The sequence below is a fragment of the Gadus morhua genome, chromosome 17 (assembly GCF_902167405.1).
Source record: "Gadus morhua chromosome 17, gadMor3.0, whole genome shotgun sequence".
Classification (NCBI taxonomy): Eukaryota; Metazoa; Chordata; class Actinopteri; order Gadiformes; family Gadidae; genus Gadus; species Gadus morhua.
The window spans coordinates 11,779,183-11,806,682 of NC_044064.1; the positions used below are offsets into that span (position 1 = coordinate 11,779,183).

General features: G+C 48.4%; 1 protein-coding gene across 3 annotated transcripts in view; it reads right to left on the reverse strand.

Annotated features, from left to right (window-relative positions):
- Window positions 1-27,500, reverse strand: part of LOC115529693 (RAS guanyl-releasing protein 2) — a 46,486-nt gene that overhangs the window by 8,762 nt on the left and 10,224 nt on the right. For all 3 annotated transcript variants that reach the window (XM_030338645.1, XM_030338643.1, XM_030338646.1), the window contains 12 exons: window positions 18,809-19,027; window positions 17,403-17,505; window positions 16,798-16,854; window positions 15,753-15,884; window positions 13,699-13,849; window positions 11,737-11,910; window positions 7,376-7,492; window positions 5,961-6,242; window positions 3,544-3,624; window positions 2,223-2,348; window positions 1,382-1,497; window positions 786-927 (listed from right to left, as the gene is read on the reverse strand). In XM_030338645.1, the coding sequence (XP_030194505.1) occupies window positions 786-927; window positions 1,382-1,497; window positions 2,223-2,348; window positions 3,544-3,624; window positions 5,961-6,242; window positions 7,376-7,492; window positions 11,737-11,910; window positions 13,699-13,849; window positions 15,753-15,884; window positions 16,798-16,854; window positions 17,403-17,505; window positions 18,809-18,878 (1,551 nt within the window). In that variant the 5' untranslated portion in view covers window positions 18,879-19,027. The remainder of the gene's footprint in view (window positions 1-785; window positions 928-1,381; window positions 1,498-2,222; window positions 2,349-3,543; window positions 3,625-5,960; window positions 6,243-7,375; window positions 7,493-11,736; window positions 11,911-13,698; window positions 13,850-15,752; window positions 15,885-16,797; window positions 16,855-17,402; window positions 17,506-18,808; window positions 19,028-27,500) is intronic.

Consider the following 27,500-nt stretch of genomic DNA (forward strand, 5'->3'; position numbering starts at 1 on the left):
GAGCGATGGAAAGACCGGGAGGCAGAGTGCCAGAGAGGGCGAGATAGAGGGACATAAAGAAGGAGACATCCACAGAGGGAAGGTTGGAGACACAAAAGCAGAGAGAGAGAGAGAGAGAGAGAGAGAGAGAGAGAGAGAGAGAGAGAGAGAGAGAGGGAGAGGGATAGGGAGACTTTGATCTCCAGACAGGGCCCTGCTTGACTGCTGAAGCAGGTAATGAGGTGCAGATCGCGCGGCGGCCCTCCGGCACACGGCCCTCCAGAGTCCCTGACGCCTCGTCATTTATTACAGCACAACAAAAAACACGCCGTCAATAAAAGAAGAGCAGCAGAGGGTTGCATGGTGGTTTCAGTGCTGGTATTTCCTCTGATGTAACGGAACTGACGACAATATATAGACGTATTCACAAAGCATGAATATGTTCTCAAGTCGAAGCTTGACCGCACCTCTATTATCTGTCCAAGAGCCTGGGACATGTTGTCTTACAATCCCATTTTTTATCCCGTCTATAAAAAAGGAAAACTGATCTTCACGCATCTGGGTGGGAGTTTTCAGGCAGTCAGGATGATAGTGTGGGTTTATTATGCATTTATTTATTATTTAGTGTGTGGCCACTGTAAAAACGGATCAGACATTAACATTAAATTGACCCTCAGGGCCAATAAAGATGAACTTTACCCATTTGTTGTGTCGCTAATCGTTCGACTCAAAAGCGGCCTTATACGGCAATTCAAACTGACACACAAAGAGCACATTCAGAATACGTGTGCGTAGGCCAAACTCACAAATCCGGCGCAGTTCTCGCAGAAGGTGGGCTTGACGTAGGTGGCCTCGGTGAAGGTGTGGATGAAGCCCATCTTGCAGTTGAGCAGAGAGCTGGCCTTCATGAAGTAGTCGATCATCTCCTCCCGGCTGATCTTGCCATCCCTGCGTGTCCATGAAACCAGGAGCAAAGGTTATCAAACCCACGAAAACAGCCGTTTAAGCCCGCGGGCCTCTCTGAGCAGGAGGAGCTCATCCTGCCTGTCTCTATTCAATTACTTGAGTGGTGGTTAAGTAAACCCTCTGGTTGCCAGAGTGAAGGTTTCAGTTTTGTGGAACTGAAATTGAAACTTAATAATGACACTTGGTCTTCAGTCAATTGCTTTGAGATTGTGTTCCCTTTCCCTCTGTAGTTCACCTTGGCAGTACTGTGGTGTTGTGGCGTGTTATTTTATGGGGAAATTTCCCATAAGCGGTGGAAAAACACAAGCGCTTCAAAGGTTTCGCGCCTTGAGGGTGAAATGAGGTCTTCTACAACAGACGTGCTGGCGTACATTCTAGCCCTGCGGTAGCAGATTGCCTCGTTCGTTACAGGGTTCAGATTTGGGTTTGTACTCACTGGTTCTTGTCCAGCTCTCCGAACTTGCTGAGGTAGGGAAAGTTGTTCCTGATGGCCTCAAACTCCTCCTGGGAGATGTGGCCGTCGCCGTCGGCGTCAAAGTTCTTGAACACGGACTGTAAACGGATCACAGGCGGGGAATGAGGCGGAGCTTAATGATGCGCTAGTCATTTCGCAATCTATATTCAGAAGTGCTGAGTGCATTTCAGTGGTCCGATTCCTGGCTGTGCTGACGCGGCGGGAACATTTTTCGACTGAACATCTTTCAACCGACAATGCAAAATTTCCATCCGCTGGATGTGAAACCGAGGCCCCCATCGAGACACTTATTAGGGAGAAGTGAGAGCGTGCCGACGATGAGTCCGCAATCTCAAATTCTACCCCGTTATACCCTTCAGGGTATAAAGAGAACCAAAATCTGGAGAAGTACATGTGTGTGTGTGTGTGTGTGTGTGTGTCGTAAGCGGCGTGTCAACCGCTGACCCTGATTACTAGGATCATTCCGGAACGCGGGCCACCTTCACCTTCTCAACCCTCCGTCCTCGGGTAACCACGGCAACAGATCATTACACTCTACAAGCGCTCTTGTCAGCCGCCGCTTCCACCGATAGGCACCGGCTGAAAAAACCCGGCCTCCTCTTTTTATTCGTCGTCACGACGACGCTAATTACACCTGGTCGGTCGACGGAGGGGGCCGTGAGGGGGGTGTGTGTGTGTGTGTGTGTGTGTGTGTGTGTGTGTGTGTGTGTGTGTGTGTGTGTGTGTGTGTGTGTGTGTGTGTGTGTGTGTGTGTGTGTGTGTGTGTGTGTGTGTGTGTGTGTGTGTCTGTGGTGCCCCTCACCTCCACCATCTGCTCGATGTGCTTCCGGATCACGGTGGGGTCCGCGCTGGGCTTCACCGACCCGGCCCACTCGTCGATCATGGTGGGCTTGGGGTCGGGCTGCGGGGCGCTGACGCTGGAGTTTGGCTTTGTAAACAAACAAACAAACAAACAAACAAACAAAGATCAATAAATGTGGCGCGTTAAAGGGACGGTGCGGCGTCGGCAGTGGTGAACTAAGAGCCGGTGGTTGACGTCAGTAAATGTAACTGCGCACCAAAGTAGAAAGAGTTACTGGTACTGATGCGTTTATAATCTTACTAAAGCTAAAGTACATTAGCATCAGAATATACTGAAATGACCCAAAGTACAACTGCTCATTCTGCAAAACGGTCCGTTTCAGAATTATAATCTGACTTTGCTTTGCGATGCATCAAGGAGTCAGCACCACTAATGTGGCAGCTGGCAAAGGTGGAGCTGATTTCAACACATTTTTATATTGCAGGGTAGCTTTATCCGCACCAATACTTCATCTTTTTTACTTCAACATCACTTATTGGTTGAATTTTGTTGTAATCATCTGAATCTGTAAAGTGACTAATGTGGTTAAATAATTAGTAGTGGATTAGTAGTAGGAGTGTAGAGTAATAGAAGAATGAAGTAGCATCAGATGGAAATGGTCAGGTACATCCACATTCCATTTTTATTCATTCATACTCCTTCAGCTCTTCTTCTTCATCTTCTAGGATACACAATGCCTTCAAACATGTTAGATCGCTTCACACATTCAAAGAATGTTTGATGGCGTTGTGGTTTCAGGGTGAGCGCCGCCTTCTGACATCCAACCAAGGAACCCTGAACTCCTGCTTCAACACGACCACAACCACTCGGACTACACAATGGTAGAAGCGCTCCTTCCATGGAGTGCAGGAGGTTGTGAATTGTGTCGTCATGTTCTTGGTATCAACAAAGCTCTCTCTCTCTCATTCCTGCTTATTCGTGACCTTTAACCCTCCTGGCCGTCCCTGGAAAGAGGAATCTCTCCCCTGTGTTGCTTCTCTAGGTTTCTTCCTTCCGAAGGGGTTAGGGAGTGCGGTGTAATAAGGGCCCGTGAAGCCCTCTGAGACTGATACCGTGACAACATAACACTTGACTTGACTCTCGAGGTAGAGTCTGATTTATTATCAATTTCGTCACAAGTAACAATCATACAAAGGGTTCAAAATGTGTGACGTGCACGACAGATTAAGACATTTACTTAAAATAAAGACAATAAAAATTAGAAAATTAGACAATAAAATATAAAATTTAACAGTAGTTTTTTTTCAAAATGTCCGCTTACCGCTGGTTTGGTGCTGCGGGGCTCTCTCTGTAAGGACATCTGGTAGATCTCCTCCTCCGTGTGGTACTGGTCCAGGGATACCTGAGGCCACACAGACAACATGGTTGACACTTACAGCCCATACATGGTCAGCAGCAGGGGCTCTTCCTGTAGCGGCCATCCTTTAGCGACAAGCTAACGGGGCTCGTTGACATAAAACAGCCATCTGTGATAAGTCTAACTCAACGTGTCGACAGACAGAAATTTACAGTAGGCCAAAAATGGATACATTTTAGAAAGCCTTCAATAATCCAGACGGAGATGTCAAGGTTGTTGTTTTTTATACAAAATTCCCATGGACGGTGGCAACGCGGGCGGGGGCTACAGTTACATCAATTGAAATGTATTCATCATCTCATGTCTTTTTTCCCACGTCGGAGAAAGTGATTGGAGGGCTATCATGATTGGTGCCACACTCACTGTGTGTTGTTTGTGTTGTCGTGGCGTCTGCAGGTAGGCTCAGCCAATTACATCGCTGCCTAAAATAAACAAACCGCGTACGCCTGCTTGGCCGAAAATAATAGATTCTAAAAACCCTGGATAATTAAATCCATTTGTTGCTACCCAGTTCATTATTTTATACACAATGCGACTCAGGCGCTGAGATGTTGAAAAGAGATAATGAGGTGTTTGCAACAGGATGCAGAGTCACTTGCCAGCAAACGCTCCTTCTGCCACAAATTGCAATCAAGCATTCGATAAACAGAATTTATCCGAACGATTGCCAGGAAGAGCCTTCTCCCGTAGATGGAACGCGGCGGACACTATGGCAACAAGCTGGAAGAATGGCTTCTATTTATATAAGGCCTGGTGTGAGTACAATGAAATCATACAAAGAGATTCCAATCGGTTGAACTCATTCATTTGTGAGACGGGTCTTTTGTCTGTTTCTAATATCCTGGATTGTTCTCTATAATTTAGTTGAAGTATTAAAAGCGGCAGTTACTAAAAAGGCAGAAGAGGTTTCTCGCTGTGTTTGTGGTACTTTGTAGGAATCCCTTCTCATGCAAACCGTCTTCATAGCATGGCAATGCTATTTTTGTGACGGCTATCAATTGGACTAAGGCGGAAACGAGCTACGGTGGAGGCAAACACCGGTAAACACATGCCTCCGATAATTAGCTATCGACAAACTTTCTCAAGGTATGCCTCGAGTACCGAAATACAAGTAGTTTGTCAGAGAGGGGAGAAGAAATTGCTGCCAAACTCTTGTTAACAACACAGGAAATTAACGGGAAGCACACAAGCCACCTTCCGGAACATTGCGAGCGGAACCTTCCGGAATGGCTCGATGACCTAGCTCGTTACAGTTATGTTTGGCTCAGAGAGCCACAGTCATGGCTTATGTTTGGATTGGAGTTTAGTTTGTTTGTTTAACTTGTGTTATTGTGTAGTAAAAAATGAATAAAAACAAGACCCAAGCATCCAGCCACATCTCCAGCTCCCGCTTTAAGAATGTCTCTTGGTATGGCTTTCCGATTAGAGGTTGCCCTTTCTGTCGCATGAATTATTTATAAAAACTGTTTTGCTGGGATTGCTTGCAACACCTTGTTTATTGGGGTCAGAAAGATCATTTGCAGAGAAATGTCATCAATAATATGTACGCATGCCTGTTCGTTTTGACCATCAGTATGTTTGAGGCCTAGAAACAGAGACCACTGTATTGAAGATACAATATACAAAGAGCATATATTTTTTTTTTTCTTTTCACTTTTTTTCCCCGGTAAGGAAAATGCATTTAAAATGCTCCTAATTAAATATATCAACGAGTCCACTTCCCTTTACTCATAATAGAAAATGATACAACTATTCTCATACCAATTGCAGTACAGAAATGCAGTAAATTGCATTTTTGGAGGCTCTGGTGCGGAACCAAAGGCACATGTGGGTCAGCGCATCAAACAGGACGACCCCCTGATGTCAGCGCAAGTTTGAGGGCCGAGATTGGATGCAATATAGAGGGCATTATTTAGTCCTACACCACGTCACTGACCCCTCCAGATCCCATCATGAACCCCAGACCTCTCCAGACCCCACAGACCCCTCCAGACTCCTCTAGGCCCCCCAGGACCCCCCCGTCACCCCTCAGACCTCTGCAGACCCCAAAGACCCCCCCCCAAGAACCCCCACACCGCCCTGACCCCTCAGACCTCTGCAGACCCCCCCAAGACCCCCCAGACTCCCCCTCAAGACCCCCTGCCCCCCCAGAACCCCCCTTCTCCCCTCAGACCTCCTCCAGACCCCCCCCAAGACCCCCCCAGAACCCCCCCTCCCCAGACCCCCCCAAAACCCCACAGACCCCCCCCCCCCCTCCCCAGACCCCCCCAAGAACCCCCCCCCCCCCCTCAGACCCTCCCAGACCCCCCCCCCCCTCTCACGGTGAGCAGGTTGAGCAGGTCGGTGTTGGCGTCGATGCTGGGCGCCGTGGTCTGCACCAGCGCCAGCTCCTGCAGGATGGCGTAGAGCTGCTGGGTCTTGGCCAGGTTGACCCGGCTCTTCTCCTTGTCGGCCCAGTCGGACAGGGCCACGTGCACGGCGATCAGGTCCTTCAGGTGCACGCCCAGGATGGGGAAGCGGAAGCCGGTGCAGTCGGCGAAGCGCCTACGGTACTGGCTGTAGTTGCCGCACGAGGTCACCAGCTCGATCAGATCGTTGAAGACCTGTGGGGGGAGGGGGGGGGGGGGGGGGGGAGGGAGGCGAGCACGACGGCACACTGGCGCTCAGTTCAACTCAGTTGTGTTTTTATTGCCCTTAAAGGAGACGTATCATGCCACCAGGAGTGAGTGTGATTAGCCGCCTCAAGCCGTTTTGAAGATCTGCCTCTTCTGACATCACAAGAGGGCGTTTCCACCTAGATGTGTGCTCGTCACGGCTAATCACACTCACACCTGGTGGTATAATGTGTCATCTTTCATCACCGGAAGAGAAATCTTAAGAAAGAAAGTGGGGTGCCGGCTGGTTAACAGGAGGAGAGGCGAGGCATTCAGGTGTTGCTCAGAGGTGGAGTTCCCTGTTCCCTTCTCTACGCAGGCTACTGTTTTGCCCGATTGAGTTGGTTTGAAATGTTGTTAGTTGGTTTGGAGTGGATATAAAAAACGTGGGTTTCAAACAAGGGGGGGGGAGGGAAATGTTGTTAGTTTTAAGGACCGCTTTAAACAAACCACCTAGGCTTTCCTCATGGATCGATTCATCCCAGTTGGCTAATCGCATTGGATTTAATTGGATGTTATAAAATTGGATGCCTGCGCCACAAAACGGTGCGATTACTACAACAAAAACAAACTCTGTGGTAGCGCAGGGACGGCTTTTAATGTAACGGCTCTCGTCTTTCCATCCATCTCCATGAACGCTGCACCACAGAGGAGATCTCCTGGAACCGTCTATTGCATTGAGGAGGAGGAGGAGGAGGAGGAGGTGTTCTGCTGACTCTCAGCACAAACGCCCCCGCCGTTGAAATTACCTTGATTACATAATAGATCACGGCAGCTTTATGAGCTTTTTGGGGGAGATCGAGTTACGGCGAACTGAGTACACTAAAGTTATCCGGATGTTGGTGATGGCTCGTAGAAATGGTAAAAGGGAATAGCGAGAGCTCCTCGTTTTGTGGATGAAAACCGGAGGAAACTGGTTCAGTCAGGGGTTTGAAATCCAGTAATGTGGGAGATGGGAGGGGCGTAGGGTGGTGGTGGTGCTGCTGGGAGGGTGTTGGCTGGTGGAGTGGTGGTGTAGGGAGGAGCGTTGGGTGTAGGGGGTGGTGGATAGGGGGGGGGGGGGGGGGGGGGGTGTCGCTCACCTTGTTGGTGTCGGCGCTGATGTGCGCCTGCGTCTCCTTGAGGCGGGAGATGGAGCTGTTGCTGAGCCCGCCCACCACCGCCATCAGCGTGTTGAAGTTCTGCAGCTGCAGCAGCTTCTGTAGACAGCCAATCAGAGAGGAGATAGAGAGATGGGGGGGGGGGGGGGGGGGCAGGGGGGAGAGATGGGAGATTATTGAGCTCAGTTAGGGTCGGAAGACATGGAGGGTGAGAGAGAGAGGGCGGTGTTGCATGGGTGAGTGTGCGTGATGGGTGTGTGTGTGTGTGTGTGTGTGTGTGTGTGTGTATGTGTATGTGTGTGTGTTGACTTGCGTGTACCATCTTGTTCCAAAAAATGATGGCTCCGCAGAGGGAGGCAAAATGAGATATGGAGAGGAAGGGAGGGAGAGAGAAAAAACATACTGAGAAAGAGATAGAGAGAGCTAGAGAGCTAGCTAGAGAGAGAGGAGGGGTGCATGAGTCACATAGGGAGACTGCTTTTTTGGCATTCATGCAAGTCAAAGGAAGATGGTTGAGAGGGTGTTGGATTTGTACATGTATTTTTAAATTCTGCGCAAATCGCGAGCGTAGTGCCACAAACACATACCACAAACATATACACACGCATACAGACACGCACACATACGTCCATACACACACACTCACACACACGCACAGACACACACACACAGACACACAAATACACAAAGACACACAGATAGACAGCCAGACACACACACACACACACACATATGCACACACCCACAACCACTTGAACGGCAAAAAAGCCACACAACTCAAGAAAGAGCATGTTATTCCGCTCAATTAAATACCATCTCTCTCTCTCTCACTCTCTGTCTAAGTCCATGTCTCTCGCTCTCTAACTCTGTTGCTCCCTGTCTCCCTCTACCTTTGTCTTGTTCAGACCCGTGCAAAGTTTCACTAACACTAAGTGAACGGCTTCACCGCGGGGCTCTGCGGTGCCCTTCAGCTTCTGTGCGTGTGTGCGTCGCTGTGTATGTGTGTGTGTGTGTTGGGTCGTGTGTGTATGTGTGTGTGTGTTGGGGTGTGTGTGTGTGTGTTGGGTTGCGTGGGTGTGTGAAGCAATTTGTCTGTAAGTGTGTGTGTGTGTGTGTGTGTGTGTGTGTGTGTGTGTGTGTGTGTGTGTGTGCGTGTGCATGTGCATGTGTGTTTGTGTGTGGGGCGCACTTGCCTGAAAGAAAAAAATAAACTAAATCAATGGGGTCACAGCTGTGTGGGAGGGGAGTTGTCAGCGGGGCTTTCATTTGGTTACCTCCAACAGGCTTACGAATCAATCGCAGAGTGTCGTAGCGTGACGAAAACCTAGCTCAGAGCAGTGTCACCTTAAGTTAAGACTTCGAAGCAGCACTGGCTTTAAGGATATGAGGAAAACACACATAAACATACACACATACACACACACACACACACACACACTCACATACACACACACAGGTTTTATTATTTATATTCCACGGTGTTTGGAATATGTTGGCTCCCGCATACCATCACAGCCTGAAGCAGGGGATAGAAAGTCGTATTACTATTATTATTATTATAAGAATAGTTAGTATAGCAGGATCCTGGAATTAAGTGAACCATGAGCACCATTCTATGTAGAGAAACTAAACAAATATAGAGGCTTCTAATGAGGATCCAATGTGTCGTTCCGATAGCGAATAACGAGAACATTGAACGTCGCTGGGACTTTAAACCAACAACAAGTTAATGAACTCTAATCACCACCTTATCAAACGGCGTGTTGCCAAACGGACGCAGAAGCACTATTTCCTCCCTTGGCCTCGTGTTAATGCCAACACTTGTGGCAATGTGAACACGTGTCGACGTGTTCACATAGCTGTGAGCGCAAATGCAACGTATTTATAATTCAGTTAAACATGAATTCCCCCTCCGGGAAGGAAAAGGCCCCTTTAAATACCTCAACACCGTCCCCCCACCTCTCTCCATCTAGAAGCATCGGCCCCAGCGCCCTATACCCTGTCATGTGGACACAGGAGCAGCTATCAGGAGGCTGTATGGGGAGGCCTTTAATGAAGCCGGTGGTATTTGTGAAGTGAGGGAGATGGAGGAGGAGGTGGTGGTGGAGGAGGAGGAGGAGGAGGAGGAGGAGGAGAAGGAGGAGGAGGAGGAGGAGGAGGAGGAGGAGGAGGAGGTGTGGGGGAGGAAGAGAACAGGAGGGGGTGGTCTTCTCAGGCTTCCTGTCTCGGGGGGGTTTACGACTTCACGAAAAAACAATATGAGAAAAAGAATTGGATCTATTTTTAGAGTTGGTTTTTAGGTAAAACAAATAAGGCAGGAGTATTGTTCGGAGGGTTGGAATGAGCCGGCAATCGAGAGAATACAGAGGGAGAGACAGGTGGAAGAAGGCTGGTTAGGGCGGCTTTTTTTGTTTTTACAGAGGGAGGGAGGATGGACCCCCGCTGGCACCCCCATAAATAAACAATGAGACTCAGAGTTTTGCAGATAAAGAGAGCAGGCAAATCCTTTCAGGCCGAAAGGTTTGCGGTTCGATCCCTCTCGTCCGCGGTCTACATGTGAGAGCATCCTTGAGCAATTTTTCAGCACTTTTATTTTGCTGAATAATAAATAAGATCAAATACACCATTTTATCTTACTTGTAGTTTATTATCTCTTAACAAAGAATGCAACTTCCTCAAAAAATGTAACTTCCTCTCTGCTGAAGAAATTTCCCGATAAAGATGATGATGCAATTATACCTTCACACACATTTCAACCAATCGCATCATCTTCTTATCAAACCCCACCTCAGATAAAGTCCTTTATCGGCTACCGCCCAGCTGGCTCGCAGGATTGGTCACTTGCATAACATGAATGAACCAATCAGATTATGGACAAATCAAATCTCTTGTGTCTCTGTGTGTGCTAATGTCCTGTTTTTATGTGTTTTAAACTACGAAAGTCGGGATAAAACGCTTCCTTGGCAGTCGTGGAAGCTAGACCGGGGGGCAGATTAACGGTAGATTAAAATTGGGATTAAGAATGTCTGGACCAGTCGGTTCAGCGTGGATTATTTAACGTGTCGACTGAACAACATCACTCTGGAATACATCGATGACTGGACTCATAACTGCCCAAAACGTAGCCTGTAATCTGCTCAGCTAAGCATCCCTCTCAATAGCTCTGGTTTTGTTTCAAACAGGCATTACATTGGATGTACGTCCCTCTCGTCCCATCATTCTGTCGCTCACCCTCTCTCTGCCCATTTCTGTCTGTAATGACGGTCTGTGTTGTGTTTGGTTTATAATTGCATTGGAAAAACGTCTCGCCGCTTTCAGACTATCAGGGCGTAGAGTCCGGGCTCTGGAACGTTTCCCTCCGAGGGCTCGGTCTGATTGTTATTCATGGTCAGAATCAGTCATTCGGATAACCACATCTCATTCAATTAACTCACTTTTAATTTTCAGGCAACATAAGCCCAACAAGACATTCAAGTTAGTCCAAGCACTTTTGAGCCTGGTGGGAGAAATGGCAAAAGGCAGACCGGCACTCCTCTGCCTAACACAAGGGAGTGCGTCTTTTTTGGACTCAGACATGTTCTAACTACGTTAAAACTAGTTGCAGAAATGTTGTTCTTTGTACAAAAAAGGGAACACTCTGAATCTGCTGTTAAGGAGCTTATTCTCTGGTGTCACCCCAGAGGCGACAACACACTTTCTAGCGTTATACGGCCACAAGTGAACGATGTCAACGATGTCAACGATGGGAAACATAAGCCGCGTTGGAACCAGGACAGGATCTCTGTGAACGACCGCAATCTTCAGTGTGGATTCAATCCCCACTCACCTTGTGTTGATCAATAGAAAATATCTTTATGAGTAGAAATCACTGCACCTCACAATGTATGAATGAATTCATAACCCAAGGCACGGGCTGTGGTCAGGCTTGCAGTTCGGTCCGGACTGTGAGGCGTCGGCAGCCACACACCACAGCTTGGGTTAGCATTGCCTATCGGGATTAGCAAAGCGTAGCATAGCATGGTGTAGCGCTGTGCGGGTGAGCGTGGGAGTGTGTGTGTGTGTGTGTCTGTGTTAACGTGTGTGTGTGTGTGTGTGTGTGTGTGTGTGTGTGTGTGTGTGTGTGTGTGTGTGTGTGTGTGGTTGTGTGTGTGTGTGGTTGTGTGTGTGTGTGTGTGTGTGTGTGTGTGTGTGTGTGTGTGTGTGTGTGTGTCAGCATGAGTGCTTGCTCGCAGGTGCGTGCTTGCGTGCGGTTGGCGTCCATCAGCGTGCATGCTTGCATGTGTGTGTGTGTGTGTGTGTGTGTGTGTGTGTGTGTGCGCGTGTGTGTGTGTGTGTGGCCGTACCTGGGCCACCCTGATGAAGTGCGATACGACAGCGGCCCTCTGGGGGGCGGTGGGCTTGCTGAGCACCATGAGCTGGATCCACTGGGACACGCTGTTGAAGAGCGTGATGAAGCGCTCCAGCACGGGGTTATCCACCGTGCAGCCGTGCATCACGAAGCTGTGGTAGTCCTGGAACTACAGGGAGGGAGGGAGGGAGGGAGGGGGGGGGGGGAAGAGAGAGAGAGAGAGAGAGAGAGAGAGAGAGAGAGAGAGAGAGAGAGAGAGAGAGAGAGAGAGAGAGAGAGAGAGAGAGAGAGAGAGAGAGAGAGAGAGAGAGAGAGAGAGAGAGAGAGAGAGAGAGAGAGTTAGAAACCGCAAGTTTATTCAGCTTCGCCTCCCCTATAAAGTCAAGTATAAAGTCAAGTAAATGAATCTTTGTTTCCTGGTGGTTTGTGGCTCCAGTATAACATACTCTTCTCTACAGAGAGAGGGGTAGGGAGAGAGGGGCAGAGAGAGAGGGGTAGGGATAGAGACATGGTGAGACAGAGCAAGAGTTTGAGACACATAGAGAGAGAAACTTAGAGAGAAATAGAGGGAGAGGCTGTGAAAGACATAGACTGACAGAGATAGAGAGATAGGGGGATGGGGAGAGAGATGTAGAGAGCAATAGAAAATGATGGAGATGGTAGGGGCAGAGAGAGAGAGAAAGAGAGATGGATAAGGTGAAAAAATAGATAAAGAGAGACATGGAGAGAGAGTGGAAATAGAGGAAGAAATGGGGAGAAGAATCAGAGAGACACCCACGCACACTTGTACAAGTGTTTGCCGCTGTATGCTGAGTACACATGTGAGGCCTTGTTGTGGCAAAAATACCACCCTCTCGGTCTCTCTCTCTCTCTCTCTCTCTCTCTCTCTCTCTCTCTCTCTCTCTCTCTCTCTCTCTCTCTCTCTCTCTCTCTCTCTCTCTCTCTCTCTGTCTTTACATGACCCAACAGAGAGTCTGCAATGATACCATTTCTATTTTCTGTTTATTCATTTATTAATAAAGCACCCATTCATCTCATTCCCCCCCCCCCCCCCCCCCCCAGACATACTTCAGCTGCTGTTATTATCTGTGTGCGTTGCTTGCGGGGCTGGCCAGTGTGTAAGATATCTAATGGTCATAAAGTGAGACAGACAGGGACCCACAAGGTTTTGTTGTGTTTGACGAGCAGAGAAAAAAAGCACCAACTCAAAGACGACCAGTAAACATGCGACAGGCAAATTGGCTTATATTCTGACTGTCCGTCTGTTGTCGCTGCCAAATATGGAGCCCTGCCACTGTGTTGGAAGGTTGTTTATTTGTGGAGTGGGTTATTCTGGGTTGAGGGTGTTAATTTGTGGTGTTTTTCGAGAGCCGAATGGTGCATCCATCACTGACGGGTATTTCCCAAATAGAGGAAGAGACAACATCCGATTTCGATGTGTGGGTGATATAAGGCTGTCTGTAAAGGAGAGGGGCGTGGCTCTGTCTAGAGGAGGGGGCGTGGCTCTGTCTAGAGGAGGGGGCGTGGCTCTGTCTAGAGGAGGGATAGGAGGGGGCGTGGCTCTGTCTAGAGGAGGGGGCGTGGCTCTGTCTAGAGGAGGGATAGGAGGGGGCGTGGCTCTGTCTAGAGGAGGGATAGGAGGGGGCGTGGCTCTGTCTAGAGGAGGGGGCGTGGCTCTGTCTAGAGGAGGGGGCGTGGCTCTGTCTAGAGGAGGGGGCGTGGCTCTGTCTAGAGGAGGGATTGGAGGGGGCGTGGCTCTGTCTAGAGGAGGGATAGGAGAGGGAGGTAGCAAAAGGTATTGCTAATGTACCCATCACCTGACACACCTGAACTAAACTGAACTAAATCAATGAGTGCAAAAGGCATGCTTGCTCATAAACACACACACACACACACACAAGCACTTAGACACAGACACACACACACACACACACACACACACACAACCCAGACTGACCAGGATCTTGCAGAAGGACTTGTACTCCAGGTAGGTGAGGTGCTCGGCAAGCTCGCAGGAGTCCAGGTGGTCGAAGAGGAGGGACATCTTCCTCTTCTTGGAGATGGAGGGTACGCGCTGCGTCACTTGCCGCTTCCACTTGTAGGACGGCCTGAAGGGGGGGGGGTGAACCATATAGATTAAGAAGACCTCTGATAACCTTAGATGATTTGATGTGATGACCTGATGGCATTACTACATTTTAATACATTCATGAGTGAATGGATGAATGATCGACATGCTGATGTTGAAGGATAGGGCAAACCGATTGTGTTTTTTCGTTACAGCAACCACTTCCTGCCACAAGCACTCTCGTTTCTATTTCCTGTCAGTGTCCGAGGCTTGTTTTGGTGTCAGACACTCGATGGACAGAAGAAATGAAAATTTGAGATTTCCATAAAACCAATTACCTGAAATGTCAACTCTCTCGGAATAGAATAGAGAACGATTTTGATTATATTTGTTTTGCTCGTTTTCGATAAAAAAAAGATTCTCACAAGACCAATTTGTGCCATAAACCCTGTGTTGTAGGGTCCACAGGGTAACAAGGAAATGGCAATTACTCTTACATGCGCAGGGTAAAATTAATGTGTGTGTGTGTGTGTGTGTGTGTGTGTGTGTGTGTGTGTGTGTGTGTGTGTGTGTGTGTGTGTGTGTGTGTGTGACATGTTAAAAGCATTTGCAATTAATGCTTTTAACAGTATGGGACAGCATGGCTGTCCCATACTTATTAACAACAAAGGGTATTTTTTGGTTTGACTTGTCCAATGGAACAGTTCACTTTTTATCTAAACATGGATTTAGGGTTTGGGACATTCCACCAAAATGGACACAACACATAGGGGCCTATTTTAACGGTCTGAAACGCAAGTCAGAACCGCAAAAAAAACGCAAGTAGCTTTGTGGGTGGAACTCTGGCGCTGTTGCCATTATACCGGCGGATAAATTACTCTTGAATCCAATCAAACGCAAATCTAAAATGGGTTGGACTGAATACCTGTAGGTGTGTTTTGGGCGTAACACGCAATAAAACAATGAGAGTGCCATCTCCCATCCCCTTTACGAGCCATGAGCGCATTTGAACCACACGAGTTGATATTTTGACGTTGAACGCTTGAAGTCTCCGCTGAGACAGATGCATGATCACATGAATTTCTAACTTCAATTGGCTCAGTTTATGGCCAAATAATATGGCCTAATTCACACATGGGATAGCCTTTTCTTCTACAACTTCAGAAACACTGAGTCGTCCTTTACATTTCGGCAAAGAGGACTTAACACAGATGATATGCGGTCCTGAGGTTGTAACTGTGGTTATATTTAATGATATGCGGCAATCTATTAGCAAACATCGTTTGTTACCAGAAAAAGTTATGGGCTTGTACACGATGTCTCTGTCAAGAAAATATGCGTTTGCTGTACGGTGTTTGCAGATGCATCGATTTAAAAGTGCAACTTATTACCGCCGTATCAGCTGTAATTTAACCAATTGTGCTGGATGCAAGATAGGGCCCATAGACCCTTTCAAGGCATCTCACACCTCAGGACCACATACAGTCATCTTCACACCCTGGCCTAGCACTGCTGTACTACCACATGACTCCAGAGATCTCATACCACCAGAGGAGCCGCGGCGGACATGCAGACAGAGAGTTGTGACCCCACAAAGCACAGAGATTCATGTCTGCATCCGGGCACAGGCTCACACGAGGCAAGATAAGCACGCACACGCACAGAGGCGCACACACACACACACACGTAGGTATTCGCACACTCGCACAGACAGATGAACAGACACATGCACACAACAATACATATGTATACGCACATACAGGTGCAGACACAAATAGATACAGATAATGCAGATAAATGCACGCACCGTCACATACACATTTGGTTCGAAAAAAAACCACGAACGAGTCAGGCACACAGTGAGGAACACACACACACACACACACACAAACACACACACACTCACACACACACACAGAAAGATAAAAGCGAGCGCCACGTACACACTGTCGATGTCAATGAGCTGACTCTGGCTCTCGTTGCCCTCGGTGACCAGTTGATCTTTGAGGTCTTTGATCTGCTCCGCCAGCTCCGGGTTCAGGTTGAACTCTGCCGGGAACTCTGAGATCCAGTATCTGAAATAAGCACGGCCGTGGATTAGAACAGAGGTAGAGAAGTACGTGAACAGATTACGGACGTTATGTGTTATGCTGTTGAGAGGAACAAAACCGGAAAGAGAGACAAGAAGTCAAACAAGAATAAGCGGCGAGAGAAAGGTAGAAAAGACCAACAGAAAAGACTGACAGGGAGAAAGATACCTCACTAGGTCACTTTTGCTACTTTGTTGCAGTATGTATGACAATTGCAATATATGACAATTATTATTCAAACTGCACCTTACTTGCTCTTTGCACTTCTACTTAGATCTCTGACCACATTTCGTTGCACTGTACTTGCACAATGACACAAAAGTTGAATCTGAATCTGAATCTGATTAGAGAAACAAGACAAGAAAGTAGGTCAGAAACGCAGACAGACTTCCAGTCAAATACTGAAGGGAAAGCAAGGAGGACTGACAGACGTGCTGAGAGGCCAAACAGATTTATAGAACGAGAGTGACAGGCAGACAGGCAGAGAGGCTAATGGGGATGAGAGTCGATGGGCAAATGAACGTTTGGGCTGTTAAACAAGGGCTGACACTTCTAGAGCAGTGGTTCTCAACCTGTGGGTCAGGAGCCCACGCGGGTCGCCTGATTTGCATTTGTGGTAGAATATCTGGCATAGAAGCCACAGATATTTGATGGTGCATTTTGTCAATTTTTTTTAATCCTTTATTAGTCCTTTATATATAGAAAGTGTGGCTAATGATTCACTGGGATCTGTGTATCACCGGCAGATGTTGACAGAGTGTGAACAATGTGTGAGAGAACGCAGACACACACTGGGAAGAAGTCGGGGTAACAACAAAACAAAAGTGTGAAAAAACAGTGTCAAAGCCACTGTTTTGGATGGGGTGGGTGTGACGGGATGGGCGGGTTTTGGATTTACTTGACCAGGTGACAGATCCTGGTCCTCAGCTCAGCGGTGCAGCTCTCCTCCTGGGACCTGTAGTTCTTTAGTCAAGGAGTTACCAGCTCATGCGTTCGAACATGCAACAATCACTTTCTCGATTTGTCAGACTATTTCATACAGACCTGCACACATGACAACCGTGGTTAGAAACCGGGGATCGAGTGCATTCACGTCGCTAGACAACTGCCACACAATTAACGTGTCGCTGAGCAGCAGCGAGGCAGTGTATGCAAAGGCTTTTCAGAATATACCGATGGAAAATAAATCCACAGAGTCAAACCTAAGAGGGTGCTCGTATAAAAGTAAAAAACCAAAGAAAAAGCACAAGCTCAATTTGCAGGCAGTTGATTCGTCTGTGTTTTTTAATGGCATGCACACCTTTCATCTGCCCCTGGTAGTGTGCACAACGCTCACATCCCCAACCAAGCCTTTAAGTGCGCGTAGTGAACGCGCACTTAAAGGCTCGGTTGGGGATCTGCGAGACGCCGATCGTGATCCTGCAAGGCCAGGATGTGCAAAAGTGTCCGGAGTGGCCTGTGGCTGGCGTGCGTTCACAGGTGGTGCACGGTGATGAAGGATACTTGAGCACAAGCCTCTTGGCCATGTCGGTGGAGGGCAGGTACCAGGGGTGCATCATCAGAAACATACGCACGACCGACGAGTCCTTCAGCGCGCCCTTCTCATCTAGGGGGGGGGGGACGGGGACGACACAAACACAACAACTAGAATCAAAACAGGGGGGGAAAAGGATAAGTGCACGTTGGTGTACGTGCACTTCCGACGATGTGGGCTGGGCGGTTGTTGACTGCAATCAGCCGGAGGGAATAAGGAGCCACTCGTTGCACACGGGAGTGGGAGCAATTGAGGAAAAGGAGGACTTTCTTTTTCTAGCAGAGTGATAAAAATAGCGTTCTTTGTTGCTGTTATTTAAATGTTTTTTACCGTTATAGAGAGTGGCCTCCAGGTTAAAAAAAGATGATACATACTAAAGTTTCACTTTGTTTATTTGTATTGTTAACACTTGACAATAAGTGAGCGTTATGTGTAATATCTTTACGAGCTCAGAGCTTAAAATTACCTGGTCACATCTGGAGTCAACGATTTCAATAATGTTATCAATAAGGTTACATCGTTCATATGATATATTACACAAATAAAAATGAAGGCCAGCTCGTACCTCTCTTTTTGTTCACAAGAATCAAACTAACGGCACTGCCAAAACCCTCCCACTCACGCCTCCCACTTGAAATGGACAGAAACCAGAAACATTTAATGAAATTAGTTCATTAGCTACTTAGTTGATTCATTACCAATTAGCTAATGGTCTAGTTATCCATAACTAATGGTGTTCATGTTTACTAATGACATTAATGCTAACTATGTTATTAATATACATCATTGAATAGGGTTAATCTAGACTGACATCGCCAGACCAAAATGCCTCCGGACGCAATTGGACGACCCTTCAGTCAACCAGAGCAACAGAAAGCTTGACACATCAGCCGCAGCTATCTTAGAGAGGGTAGGGTTAACCCAAACCCACTAACCCTAACTCCTACGCAAATGCTTAATAACACAGCTTCTCACCACATTGCAATGTGAATGAATGGTTACTAATGTTCCCTTGTTGTAAAGTGTTACCAATGTGCTTTTAACCATGAGGGTATATAGTAATCTTCTACCCCCTGAGTCGTGTTAGGGGGTTTGACTCCCAGCCGAAAGGTTGTGCATTCTAACCCTAATTTAGGGCCCGATGACTGCAGTCTATCGAGACATGTAGGGCAGGTACCCCTAAATAATCACTCCAAGTAGACCCTATTTAGGAGGCATCTTAATCCCAAGCAAAGCTGTCATATCCGGTTTAGGTACGTCTTGCTAGAAGAAGCCTACTGTTGGTAGACAGTGGGGAACGAAAACCCTCCACCCGGCACCCCAACCACACACTCTGTTCCTCCACTCTATCCCCACCCTGCACCACCTTACTGACCAAAGGCTTGGATGCAGGACTCCACCAGGTCCTCTACGGTGGCCGCCTGCTCGGTGGAAGTGGTCTCCATCGCTCCAACCCTACTGCTACACCTCCTCCTCCTCCTCCGCCTCCTCTTCTCCTCCTCCTCCTGTCTCCCTCACTCGCGCTGTGGAGGATCCTTCGCCTTCTTCTTCTATGGTGCTCCCGCTTCCCCTTCACAACCAGATCAGCTCGGGGCTGAGAGAGAGAGAGAGAGAGAGAGAGAGAGAGAGAGAGAGAGAGAGAGAGAGAGAGAGAGAGAGAGAGAGAGAGAGAGAGAGAGAGAGAGAGAGAGAGAGAGAGAGAGAGAGAGAGAGAGAGAGAGAGAGAGAGAGAGAGAGAGAGAGAGAGAGAGAGAGAGAGAGAGATTCAAAAATGTTGTGAGATATTTATGTATTTATAATATCTATTCTGCAACATTTCCTAGTGTTACAAAGGGCTAAGCATGGCGAGCAATAAATCGACTGCATGGCAGTGAAACACTACAGTCAAGGACAAATAGGTATATGCTTGAAAATACTAAAATATAAGTAAAAGGATTTAAAATAAATTGTAACAACCAGTTACAGAACAGTTCAAATCAAACCCAGACACAAGAAAATGCCTAACTTGATAACTTGTTGATTTATTTATTATTTACACATATTTCCCTTAGATTGGTGGATTTGAGGAAGGTGACGCAAAAATAAACTAAACTTGAACTCTTCTTGTTTGGATCTTCAATGTCCAGTCTCCCTGTCGACAGCAAACAGCAAGACTCCCTCTAATTGACCTGTAATGAATTCACTGGAGGTTCCTCGGAATGTCATAATCATCCACTAAATGACTACACAGTAGTAGGTCAGCATCTCTGACCCCGAGTTCCCGTTGTCCGGTAATTACCGGTCTTTGACCGGAAAAAAATGAGGAGGACCGAAAATTCTGAATGTCTCCGGTCAGAATGACCGATTGGAATATTCAAGGCGCTGGTTCTCAACAGAAAAAAGTGGAGCACAATTACCCTGCGCGCATACAGCATGCGTGCTGTATACAAACATTCAGTCACGAGGAGATTCAACCTTTAAATTGAGCAGAAATACTTTTGAATGTGTTCATTTGAATTGTGTTTAAATATGCTACAGTGGTCATTTGTTCAGCCAATTCACGTAAAACAATGAGGGTTTTGATTGTAGCGTAGCCTGTGTGATAAAATAAATAAGTTTTTACATTTCGTGCACTCACTCAAATTGATCGCTATAGACTACCGTAGGTTTATGAACTAAACGGCGGCAAGCTAGTGAAAGCCGGCGGCAAGATTTGCGGAGTACCGATATTTAACAACCATGGCGAATCAAAATATGATCACACACTTCTTCTTCTTTTTTATATAGCCTGCCTATAATTTGTTTTAAGTGCAATAAACACGGACAATATCCGACCGATTTTTTTCCAATTTGACCTGTAAAATGAAACCTTCCCGGTCACATGACCGGCACCAATTTCTTCTAGCGGAAACACTGCTCTGACCACCACTGTCTCTTGCATACAAAACTGTTTGCTCATTGGTGGAAATCGACGGCCATGCCCCCACGCCTGACAAGGAAAGAGAGAGAGAACCCAAGCCGGAACAGACGGATTACATGCACAGGAAACACATGAGGTCAATATCTGTGCTCTGCACACGCTACGACACATCCCAGAGTTATGCTGGCAAACAGAGCAGGGGATGCTTAGGTTAAGAAGCCCTAAGAGAAGATTTCATTTTCCCAATAGTTTAAGAATTGTGCTTTACGGGCAACCATGGCAACAGACAGTGTGACAAGCAGTCGGTTGTACAGTTCGAACTAGAGCAGAAAGAGAGCTTTATTTCTGGCATGTTCTATTTCATGTTTTATGTGTGGGCATACACGTCACGTCTGAGTTAGTATTATATAACACTTCAGTGAAGTTATATGTTGTTTGATGACAGGGTAGTTAACTGACATTAGCTGGAACACGGTACATTTTTACAGGATTCTAGTTCCAAGTCATTTTCAGGAAATACAAACCAGGGCGTAGCAACGACAATACTACCCAACGTCCTGGGTGACATTTACTAGGCTCCTCCTGACAAGGACCCAGGGCGGGGATGTTGAAGCCAGCTTATTGTAATGTTTGCTGATAACGACACATGGCCTTGTGCGTTATCACACAAGGCACACACACAAACACACACACACACACACAAGGTGTGTGTGTGTGTGTGATGATGGCCGGTAAAACCTGTGCACATTGATTTCGGGCGGCATGTGGCTCAGGAGGTAGAGCGGGTTGGCTGGTAACCGGAAGGTTGCTAGTAAGATCCCCTAGCTCTTCCTAGCTGTCGAGTGTCGAGTTGTCCCTGAGCAACACGCCTCACCTTCACTGCTCCTGACGAGCTGGCTGATGCCTTGCATGGTTGACACCGCTGTCGGTGTGTGAATGTGTGTATGAATGTGTGAGTGTTAGGCAACATTGTAAAGCGCCTTGAGTGGCCACTGGTTTGAAAAGTGCCATATAAATCCAGTTAATTTACTATTTATGATTCCTGAATACACAACAGGTGTGCAGCCTCGCCGAGCCTTAGAGTCCATCCAATCTGACTGGGCCCAGGCTGCTTAAACCAGCAGTCATCCACACACACTCCCACACGGGGGGTACTCAAACAGTTTCATCATGGGGACTCAGAAGACCACTTCGGTGCGGCTGGGACCCCACCACCGCACACTCAGCAGCTCGGGGCCACTGCTCCTGTGGTTTAGTGTGCTTTTATGGGCTTGGGTTGCATAGGTTTCGGCCCCCCCTCCCACTGTACCGCAACCTGTTGTGGGTCCCAGCCCACCCTTTAAAGAAGCGCTGATTTAGACTCACTGCACACACACATACGCAGACACACAGACGCACGCACACACACACACACACACATGCATACTCATACACATACATACACACGCACACACACACACACACACACACACACACACACACACACACACACACACACACACACACACACACACAGGCAATAAAATGGTTTCAACACAAAACACTAATTCAGGCTGAGGGAATACATTGTATTTTCTCTGCAGTAGGACAACAATACCAACCACTCCAACCTCATCCGGCTTTTCTCTACGGCTCCAACCATTTCATTTCTTGCTTTTCTCACATTTGGTGCGAAAAAAAAAAAAAAAAAAAAGAAAGAAAGCCTCTGTTGAAAGTTGAAAGTATTTATTGCAGCCACCGCTTGCAATAAGCAGCGCTGGCAAAGCGTTGGCGATGCATCATTCGTAGGGTTAGAGACGGAGCGTTCTCCCGGCTGACTCTGGGCAGCGGGGCCTTTGCTACATTAGTGCTCTCTTCTGCCATCAAAGCCCTAATGGCTTTTAGATGGGCCTATTGTGTGTGTTTGTGTGTGTGTGTGTGCCTGTCTCTGTTTGTGCCTGTATGTGCCTGTCTATGTGTGTGCCTGTTTATGTGGGTGTGGGTGCATGTGTGTGTATGTGGGCCTGTGTGTTTGCCTGTGTGAGCCTGTGTGAGCCTGTTTATGTTTGTGTGTGTGTGTGTGTGTGTGTGTGTGTGTGTGTGTGTGTGTGTGTGTGTGTGTGTGTGTGTGTGTGTGTGTGTGTGTGTGTGTCTGTGTGTGTGTGTGTGTGTGTGTGTGTGCCTGTGTGTGTGTGTATTTGTGTGTGGGGGTATAGCCAAAGATGTGTGCCTGTGCTTGCACATGTGTGTGCATGAATGGGTTTGATGTCCATAGTGTGTAGGGGGGCGTGTGTTTGGCTTTGTACTGAAGGGTGCGGGGGTTATTTGCAGTCTGACGAGCGTGTGTGCAGGGATGTTTTGTATCTCTGTCAGCGTGTGTACAGTGTGTACGTGGCGCTCGCTTTTATCATGCCTCTGTGTGTGTGTGTGTGTGTGCGTGTGTGTGCGTGTGTGTGTGAGTGAGCAGTTTGCAGGTGTGTGTGCGGAATACGCGGTTGGTATCTGTCGTGTCTAGTTGCCTGTGTGTGTGCAGGTGTGTGGAACATGCAGGTATGTGGGGTGTAGCTGCAAGTGTGCGCCTTGCTCAAGGGTGTGTGTTCGTGGTTTGTCATAGGTGTGGTACTTATTACTACGATAAGCCTCTCTTTCTCACACCAAATAGCAGTGGCATTGTAATTGCATTGTGTGTGTGTGTGTGTGTGTGTGTGTGTGTGTGTGTGTGTGTGTGTGTGTGTGTGTGTGTGTGTGTGTGTGTGTGTGTGTGTGTGTGTGTGTGTGTGTGTGTGTGACAGGGCATGTGTGACATGGTGGAGTTTCTTCTCTCAATGCTGTCTTTGCTGCAGAGCCGTGGGCGGACACACTCAATTACAGTCTTCGCAAGCTGTCTCAGAGCTACACACGAGTATACACACACACACCCACACAAGCACACACGCACACACACACACACACAAGCACACACAAACACACACAATCATAGACACAGAGACACACGGGAGAGATTTACAGAGAAGAGAGAGAAAAATGGGGATCCCAGCCAAGGACACCAGCCCCTGAGTCCACTATAAGAGAGAGAGAGAGTCTCTAGACGTCTCATCACTCCAATGCACCAAGGAGGTGGAAATGTTGAGTGTGTGTTTGTATTGAGCGGAGGAAGAGGAGGAGGAGAGGAGAGTGAAAGAATGCAGAGGAGGGGGAGAAGACGAGGAGGAGAAGAGAACATGAGGGAAGGAGAGCAAGAGGGGAAGCGAGGAGAAGACAAGAGTGAGGGATAAGGAGCGGGATGAGGGCTGGGGGATAAAAAGAAGTGGGGAGTAAGAGGTGGGGGGAGAGAAGAGAAGGGGAGGAAGAGGTGGGGGAGGGAGAACAGGTGGGAGAGAAGAGGAAGGGGGAGGAAGAGGAGGGGGAGAGAAGAGAAGGGGGGAGAGAAGAGGAGGGGGAGAGAAGAGGAGGAGGAGGGAGAGAAGAGGAGGGGGAGAGTAGCGCAGGGGGAGGAAGAGGAGATAAAGAGAGGATGACAAGGAGGTGAGGAGAGGAAGAGGCAGAGAGGAGGACTAGGAGGTAAGGAGAGAAAGAGGAGGAGGGGAGTAGGAGAGGAGTAGGAGGAGGCTCTTGGCAGGAGGACATTACCAACACTATGGTCCTCACACGAGGTCCCCCACCCGGAACACTAATTGCCTGGGGAGAGGTCTCTATCGCTCTCTCTCTCCTCCTATATCCTTGTTTGTATTTGAGGGTGCGCAAGGTTCTCTCTCTCTCTCTCTCTCTCTCTCTCTCTCTCTCTCTCTCTCTCTCTCTCTCTCTCTCTCTCTCTCTCTCTCTCTCCCTCACTCTCTCCCTCTTCTCTGTGCAATCTTCAGACCCCAAAACAACCAGTGTTTAGTGTAGGAACGCCTCAATGGAATGGACGATTAATCTATAAACAGTATACAAACATATCATTACACACAATCTTAGTAGCCTAGGGAAGACTCGTGAGAGCCAGGCGAGGGGGTGTAGCAAAACGGTCGACCAAAGCTAAACCCGAAGCTAAACCTAAACCCCAATCGCACTCCCGCAGTGAGCCCGGGGCGGCCCCTAAGCCTGCTTTGTCTCTGGCGGGCTGGATCACACACAGTACGACAACGCATCGATAAACAAAGGAAATCATTCAAACGAGTTCTATTAGTGTCACCGGTGGCTATCGCCGCCTCTGCTTGTTTATATCATTATTATTGTTATTACCCAGAATCCCCCACTCTCCCCGAGTGCGGCAGCATCGGGCGCTGGTTTATCGTCCCGCCACGCTGCGGCAGAGCGAGACATTCATCACCTCCGGCGACACGCAGCGCTTTGAAGGAAAGCTCAGAACAATTCCCCGTCTCCTGTCGCTTATTAAGCCCCCCTTTTCCGCTAAGTCTTATATCCCCCCGGCAATCTGGTACCTGGGGGGCGGACCCCCACGGCGCGGACACTCGCTCACCGCCGCGACGGATTGGCAGTCGGATTAGAAGTCGTCCGGTGGTTGCCAGGTGACAGCGGGCTAAGGGAGGGGGGGGGGGGGGGGGGCGGCCACATCGATCATAGAGATTAGCCCAGGAGGGGTGAGGCTGGGGGGCTGAGGCAGAGGTGGGGGGGGCGTGGGGTCTGGAGGGGAGAGGGGCTTTGGAGGGGGGCTGCTGGGTGCTGAGGGGGTCTTAACCTGAGCGGACACGCCTGCAGCTAACACGGACTGGCAGAGGAGGGCCGGCAGGATGGACGGGGGGGCTCACGGTAGCCAGAAAGGCACGCAGGCACACGTGCGTGCGCCAACACGCACACACATACAAGCAACGTACACACACACACATACATACAAGCAACATACACACACACACACATACGTACACACACACACATACATGTGCACATACACACGTACGCACACACACATATGTGCGCACACACACACATACGTACGTACGTACACACGCACATGCGTACGCACACAGGGTCTATGTGTAGGCGTCCTTCAGCAACTTGCCATTGCTCCCACGGGTCCCATAGTGACATGCATCTAAAAGATAATTCACTGCCATCCATCTTGGACGAAAGCTCCTGCCAGAGGAATCAATGGGAGACAGACGGTGTCCCGTACAAATGAAAGCTCTCACTGCTTGCAATGCACTTACATGAGTCAAAGTCGCTGTTTGTGCATGTGTGTGTGTGTGCGTGCATGCCTGCCTGCCTGCCTTCCTGCCTGCCTGCCCGCCTGCCTGCCTTCCTGCGTGCGTGCGTGCGTGCGTGCCTGCCTGCCTGCGTGCCTGCCTGCCTGCGTGCCTGCCTGCCTGCGTGCGTGCGTGCGTGCGTGCGTGCCTGCGTGTGTGCGTGCGTGAGTCTGTGTGTGTAGGCTGAACTTGTTGCTGAATTCTCACTTAATAACCAGGCAGTCTGACACCAGCCTAATGGGGCATTCGAATACCAACTGAAATGGAGGCATTGGGGTTCGATCCCCAAGGCATCCTAGAACGAGATGACCCCAACCAAATGCCCTGCCTCTGTGTTCACTGTCTAACCCCTACCTGCTCCTCAATGACCTGTCTCTGTATTCACTGTCTAACCCCTACCTGCTCCTCAATGACCTGTCTCTGTATTCACTGTCTAACCCCTACCTGCTCCTTAATGACCTGTCTCTGTATTCACTGTCTAACCCCTACCTGCTCCTCAATGACCTGTCTCTGTATTCACTGTCTAACCACTACCTGCTCCTTAATGACCTGTCTCTGTATTCACTGTCTAACCCCTACCTGCTCCTTAATGACCTGTCTCTGTATTCACTGTCTAACCCCTACCTGCTCCTTAATGACCTGTCTCTGTATCCACTGTCTAACCCCTACCTGCTCCTTAATGACCTGTCTCTGTATTCACTGTCTAACCCCTACCTGCTCCTCAATGACCTGTCTCTGTATTCACTGTCTAACCACTACCTGCTCCTTAATGACCTGTCTCTGTATTCACTGTCTAACCCCTACCTGCTCCTTAATGACCTGTCTCTGTATTCACTGTCTAACCCCTACCTGCTCCTTAATGACCTGTCTCTGTATCCACTGTCTAACCCCTACCTGCTCCTTAATGACATGTCTCTGTATTCACTGTCTAACCCCTACCTGCTCCTTAATGACCTGTCTCTGTATTCACTGTCTAACCCCTACCTGCTCCTTAATGACCTGTCTCTGTATTCACTATCACACACACACACACACACACACACACACACACACACACACACACGGGGGCCCACACACAATGGGGCGGGGGCGGGGGCGGGGGGGGTGTTGGCGGCGGCCCCCAGACTGCCGCTGCCTATCCTCCTGTTGTGTTGACAAGCCCCGAGGAGCGGCCCTCCACCCAGCTCCACGCGCGGGGAGGACGGGGCGTTGACAGCCATGTTAACATCAGCCGTCCTCCTGGGAAACACAGTCTCTGTGACGCAACAACACCGCTTTTTTAGTTTTTTCTCTTATCACCCAGTCATTTGGCAGTTGGGACTCTTCGACTGTGAAACGACAAGGAAAGACCATCTGTTTCCTGTCACGGATATATTTATATCCCTGTGTAATGTCGCTACCACGAGCAGTAATTGAAAGAGCAGAACTGAAGGCAAAAAATTCTTCAAAAGCTTTTGGAGTGCCATCGATGCATCTTAGAACTTCCTTTGATGTTGATACGTACACATATTGAGCCACCAATTATTTTGTACTCGGGGACATTGTTCGCTTCCTCTACAGTCTTCCCGATGGCTTGCTTGGAAACAAGAGTTTGATGGATTTTTGTATGGGCATGAGCTATTAGCCAGACGGAAGGATGGATTTATCTGCTGTAATTAGCACTGGACACTGATTAAGACGTACACTGCTACTCGCAGCTTAACGCTGACTCAAGGCCGATATATGCTCTGTTTTAGACGTAACGCGTAAGCACGTAAGATACATAACCCCCCCTTGCGCGGTAAAATATCCCCCCTTACGTGCTTAAGTGCGTCGCCCAGAATTCCTGACTATGCGACTAAAACACTACGGCCCTACGCAGCTCGCAAAGACTGTGATTGGCCAGCTAACCACATCCTTTCAGGAGTCTCACATTTCCGGTTTTACAGCATAATAGCGCCATTTTTAAAAGGCCGTGACAGAAGCGAATGAAGAATTTTGAAGAAGGAGAAGAAGAAAGCTCA